Raw genomic sequence first — 5,346 nt, 5'->3', positions numbered from 1 at the left:
ATTAGATCGATGTAGCCACCAGCGGAGTAGCCGAGTACTGAAACTGAAAAACCTAGCTACCGCTATTCATTCATCAATGGGAGGAGGAGGTGAAGAAAATGTAAAGCATCTCGAAGACTGTTCTGTTGCCAAGTTAGTCTATTTCCTCTCCCTTTCATTTTCTCACCATTCATAACCGATTCGTCGCTTTCATTTTCTATGATTCTGTAAATTCTATAATTCAGTGTTTTCTAAACAATTCTGTTAGATTAGATACCTGGTTTGGGCCTTAAGCCCCAGCAAGTACGCTAGATAGGGTATTCAATTGGTTACGTTTGCCGATCTAGTGAGCTTCTAAGTGGGGGAAACGTACCGACACCTCCGAAAAAAAGTGTGTGTCCGTGACATCTGACACTGACAGATGCCGACACTTTACTGATACTTGTGATTATTTTTAATTTTTTTTTTTTTTTCAAATTGTTATCGGTGTCAACGTGTGAACGGATCAGTGTCGTACCCGTGCTTTATACTTATAGAACGGAGAACATAGTTATAGGGAGAGTGTGGTAAGTTTGTTCTTAATTCTTCTGTGATTTTGTTTATTTTATTTGTTTCCTTCGTTACCTTTTAAGTTTGATTTTCTGTTATGTTGCAAATGACATCTTCAATGGTGAATCGTGTTATAGCAATGTTAGTTAGTTACTGAACATAGAAAATTTGCAGTGCATTGGGAACTTGGGTATTCTCTGTGGCAGGAGCTTTGCTGGCAATTCCGGTAGGAATTAAGCGTAAATCTCTTGGACCTCTTGTATTTTTTGGCACTACCGGAACTATGCTGGATATTATTATGGGAATTACAGCGTGTGAAAGGGAACATGCAGAGCATCAAATGAAGCTACTTGAAGCTCAAAATGCTGCATCTGAAACTTTGTTGGATGAGACAAATACTGATTCATGATCTCTATATCTTGATGTTAACATTGTTGTCAAATTTGTATGGTCATACAATTGTGACAAACTAAATGAAATTTTATGGCACCATGATCAAATGTGCTTTATCTATGTTGTTGGCCTTTATGCTACAGCAGTTTAAACAACAAAAGGTGAATAACTGAATGAGAAAGTTTCTTAGTTTATTTTTTGTACAGATTTCAGAAATGTTTGATTCTTTCTTTTCCTAGTTAAAGTTATTGGAAGAAATTGCAAATAACAATTCACTGAAATTAGGATTTTTAAACATTGGACATTGTTTCTTTAGCAACTAACATTTCTTAGAAAATTTGTATACCAACACAAACTAACCATTTAGAGGATGGTGTTAAAAATTGTACTAGAATTTTATCAATTGTAAACGGTAAATTTGTGTGGTGTCCTAACAATGTTTATAACGAGATCGATCTCATATTTAAGTACAAGGAACTCGGCAATAAGATTCGGGAATTTGCATTTGGAAATTGTAAGGTGTGAAGGGGAAACGGAAATGTTGTCACTTGGTGCCAAAACAGGGCAATGTTGCAGAAACCATTTCAAATTTTCCATTTTCAACGTCGATGTTGGGATCAACAAGGATCTCAAATTTTAGAGGACTGTTCTTTCCTTGTTTCAGCAATAATTTTAGAAAAATTAACCAGACATGATAAAAGTTGAATGGTTTAGTAAGCCAATGCTTTTCCTCCCACTGCATGCTCTTACCCTCCTCTAATGAACTGGCACCGGGAAGTCCTTCTCGAGAAAGTCTCGGGTTATTAGAAAGTCTTTCATCGGCATCTTTCTCCTTGGAAATATTTTTCGGACCATTCTGATTAAGCTTTTGCTCTCTATAACTCGAATATACATTTTCAGCCTTCATGTTTCCAAATAAGATTTCTGCAGCCTTGTTCTTGATGAGAACTGGCATGAAGTATGATTCATCCCACACATATAGCTGCGAAAAATTGCATCAATAAGAAATGTTAAGAACGTCCAAGATTACTATTTTAAAGAAGTCGCCATGTGAAAATGAGATGCATAAAAATACATATTTACCATGAAAGGCCTATATATCGAGCATACTGCATGAAGGCGGCTTGAACTTTTCGAACAAACGAGTGGAAAATCATTTTGCTCAGATCTGAAAAAGGGAAAGAATTATGACTGATCATAATATTAATGGAAGACATAACAAAGCTTAAGTTATCGTCTAAAGTCATACTCTGAACCTAAGGGTGAACCGCATAGCTGGCAGCCAGTGCATAAGAGATCTTCCACCAAGTTATTATTCTCAGCTTTGCAAACTCTCCTACTAAGGAAAATCTTCTCATTCACAGTATCACCTGAAGTCTTGGCGTTACGTAATGGAACAATTTCACAAATCGATGCAAGGACGATAGTCTTGCACGATGTTGTTAGCTGAGAGACTTCCATAAGTGAACAGCAGTCTTTAGGTTCTCTCTCTTCAAGAACTGTCCAGTTTCTAGGCAGGTACTCTATTTTCTGTGTACATTACATGGATGCATTAGTATATCTAAAACACACAGTACATGAAAAGCCATATTGATCAGAGTAGTGTTTGAAAGCAAAGGAAATCAGCTTGTTGATGAAAAATAGAAAACCAATTAAACAGATAGGTATGAAATGGATATGTTAACATAAAGGATTTGCTAGCTTACACAATTAGGAACACCAAAGGTGTCTAACATTTCAAAACAATAAATGTACACAAGGACACAACCTCACTCCTCAAATCTAAGACATGATTCACAAGTATACAGATTTGAAACTTGTACTTATTTTGTCTCATCTAAATAACCTATGCTATCATGTGAATCTTCAAACAACAGAGAACCTAACTTCCTCTAAACTGTATAATAATGTGTGATAAAAGCAGCTTATAACACCAGAAATCTAGTAACATAACTACAGCCATAAGATGTAGTGTGTTAAGTGTTAATAGTAATATTTTCGAACTCCCAAGCTATCTTCTCAGTCTTTTTAGTGAGATACTCTTCGCTCCTGTATGGAACTCGGTAAGTTGACTTCCTAGCTAATTGGATCCTACATCACTGCTCTGGTGGAAGGCGTGCTAACAAAGACACTCAGATGTCTAAGTGAGATAGACCTTCTTTGCAGGAGTTTTACTGAAAGTTTTACTCTCTATTTGTACTAATGAGAGTCCAACAAATACTTGTCCGTTTGAGTGATTCGATTGCCTGATCATGTTGGCCTGACTTCTCGTAGTCAATTATGGTTAGCGCATATAAAGCTAAGATCAAGGAATGTTACAGACTAATATTGTTAAGATCGTTCCTTGTCGTATATGACTTCATATGCACTAAACTTAGTTTCTCATTCTACGCCACAGAAAGTCTATTTTATGACTAACAGAAGACTAGGGCCAACCTGACCAACCTCCCGAGGTTAATTCCACTGCACAAGCCCTCTAGACTATTTAACTATTTTAGTCTAATGAGTCTAATGTCCTTAAATTGTACTTCAGAGTTGTTACTCTCCCATTTGCACCACACTGAACTCTGGATTAACCTTGGTACACTCATTAAAAATATTGAGGTTGCACTTATCTACAAGTGCTTTCTATTGAATATTTATTTAACATGTGAGCCTACATATGTAATTAACCATGTATGTATTATTTGACATCTAAAGAATCCATTTTAGAGTGGTAAGATCAATGCATACATATTTTGGAATATCAAATTCCACAACTCCATTGTATTTTTCATTTTCTTTTTGCATTCAGATATGTTTCTACTCTCTAAACATCTTTATTCATTCCCTTGATAAGTTAACATATAAAACAAAAACTTTTTTTTATGATGGTTTTCATTCTTATAGGAGATCCCTGAACCTCAAGCTTACTTACCTATTGTTTAATATGCTAATGAACAATGATAAAACACATCGCTGGCACAAATTTTCTACAAAAATGAAAAAAACAACCAAATGCATTCCCTAAACAGCAAGCATGACTAAAAATTGCACTAGATGAACTTTGAGCATAACCAGAACAGGATAATGTGATCCAAGAACAGAAAACTAATGCAGTCATAATCATAACAATATTAGAACTCACTGATAAGGCATTCATCTAGAATCCAGAATGAACACAATCACAATGTAAATTTAGACTCTGAATTTTTATAGACTATACAAGGAACAACTACAAAGCAAATAGAAAGAGTACTTGATTAGACTGCAACTTGATGTCGCAGATAGTGGTCCGAGACTTCCGCACCCACTTTATTACCCTACTTAACTTCTCCTTCGTTGCTGTCGTCCCAATGCGACAACCTGCTATCATCTCTTCAACATCTGCTCAAGAAAGTACATTGTAAATATCAAATCTATATTGTTGATATTCCAATACTTAACGCGATTTCCTATGAATGCACCTAAATCCAAGCGTCTGAAAATGTTTAATTAACTATCTATCCTTTCTCATAGGAAGGTTCCATGGTGGACCGCCTTACAGCAAATGATTCAAGTACCTGTCCACCGTGGACCACCTATCACAGCAGTCGTCCAGAGGCAGTGCCGTCTTAAGTTTTTGGAGGTCTTACGAAGGTAAGTCACGGTTCAATTGTAAGAAATCAAATAAGGGCCCTATTTTGCCATAATTAAACCGTGACAAATATTTTATGAGCCCTATTTCGCCACTGTTAGACTGTGGCAAATTCTAGGCCGCGTGCAGTAGTCCGCCTTACAGACCCTCGTAGACGGTCGGTCATGTCCAGATGACCTATCAAGATAGTCTACAGAAGAATATGAAATAAACAGAATTTAAAGTACAGACCCTTTGAAATAAGTGAATGGAAAGGATGAACCAAGCAAAACAGGGAAGACCACTGAACAGTTTTAGCTTCAACCACACCCCCGAATTTAGTAATCATGAAATCTGCCACATTTCAAAACGACAACACTCAGATATCGCATTCAAATCAATTTCAAAATCCAATAACAGTTAAATAGAATAAAAATAGCATACTCTGTAACAAAACGACATCTCCAGCCGAAACCATTGACCCCATTTGACTCTGCCAAAGAGAAACTCCAAAAAAGGGCGTCGTATCGTCCCCGACTTGAATGTCCATTCGCGTTAGGTCTTTTCCAGATTTGGAGGATTTGTACTGTGAATTAGTAATAATGATGATTAGAAATGGAGGAATGTGAGGAAGGGAAAGAGTGAGGAAGAAACCTGAACGGGGAAGCAGCGGTGAACGAAGACGAGAAGTTGAACGAATTCAGCTATGTGGTGAGAGGCGTTGCAGAGGTCTATGAGAGGACCGTACCATCCAAATGGTGAAGACATTTTGTTACTCTCTTTTGGTTGGTTACATTTTTGGGAATGGAGTGGAGAAAGTTCAAATGAGG

At 36.9% G+C, this 5,346-nt stretch overlaps 2 protein-coding genes across 3 annotated transcripts; one reads left to right on the top strand and one right to left on the bottom strand.

Moving 5' to 3' along the window:
- LOC131649495 (uncharacterized) lies at positions 1-1,120 on the top strand. Its single transcript, XM_058919257.1, has 2 exons — positions 1-132; positions 703-1,120. The coding sequence occupies exons 1-2, from the start codon at positions 77-79 to the stop codon at positions 935-937; spliced, it is 291 nt and encodes a 96-aa protein (XP_058775240.1). The 5' UTR covers positions 1-76; the 3' UTR covers positions 938-1,120.
- Positions 1,121-1,180: 60 nt separating this feature from the next.
- Positions 1,181-5,346, bottom strand: LOC131649494 (uncharacterized). 2 transcript variants are annotated; one of them, XM_058919256.1, is made up of 7 exons: positions 5,177-5,346; positions 4,961-5,102; positions 4,769-4,870; positions 4,160-4,287; positions 2,171-2,451; positions 2,005-2,089; positions 1,181-1,903 (listed from the first exon to the last, which is right to left on the bottom strand). In XM_058919256.1, the coding sequence occupies exons 1-7, from the start codon at positions 5,282-5,284 to the stop codon at positions 1,466-1,468; spliced, it is 1,284 nt and encodes a 427-aa protein (XP_058775239.1). In that variant the 5' UTR covers positions 5,285-5,346; the 3' UTR covers positions 1,181-1,465. The 2 variants fall into 2 exon arrangements, with proteins under 2 accessions (XP_058775239.1, XP_058775238.1); XM_058919255.1 differs by having other exon boundaries at positions 1,182-1,903; positions 5,171-5,346.

Source organism: Vicia villosa, linkage group LG2, assembly GCF_029867415.1.
Source record: "Vicia villosa cultivar HV-30 ecotype Madison, WI linkage group LG2, Vvil1.0, whole genome shotgun sequence".
In the NCBI taxonomy this organism is placed as follows: Eukaryota; Viridiplantae; Streptophyta; class Magnoliopsida; order Fabales; family Fabaceae; genus Vicia; species Vicia villosa.
The sequence above is the reverse complement of the archived record's forward strand: the minus strand, read 5'-3'. Positions and strand labels throughout refer to the sequence as shown.

What these genes read in the sequence shown, in the direction of transcription:
- LOC131649494 (XM_058919255.1), bottom strand. Translation starts at nt 5,284, where the DNA reads ATGTCTTCACCATTTGGATGGTACGGTCCTCTCATAGACCTCTGCAAC. An exon ending in CCATTCACTTATTTCAAAGG is followed by an intron (nt 4,288 to 4,768) that starts GTCTGTACTTTA and finishes TTTCTTGAGCAG; the next exon opens with ATGTTGAAGAGATGATAGCA. An exon ending in CGATATATAGGCCTTTCATG is followed by an intron (nt 1,904 to 2,004) that starts GTAAATATGTAT and finishes AATTTTTCGCAG; the next exon opens with CTATATGTGTGGGATGAATC.
- LOC131649495 (XM_058919257.1), top strand. Translation starts at nt 77, where the DNA reads ATGGGAGGAGGAGGTGAAGAAAATGTAAAGCATCTCGAAGACTGTTCT. An exon ending in GAAGACTGTTCTGTTGCCAA is followed by an intron (nt 133 to 702) that starts GTTAGTCTATTT and finishes GAAAATTTGCAG; the next exon opens with TGCATTGGGAACTTGGGTAT.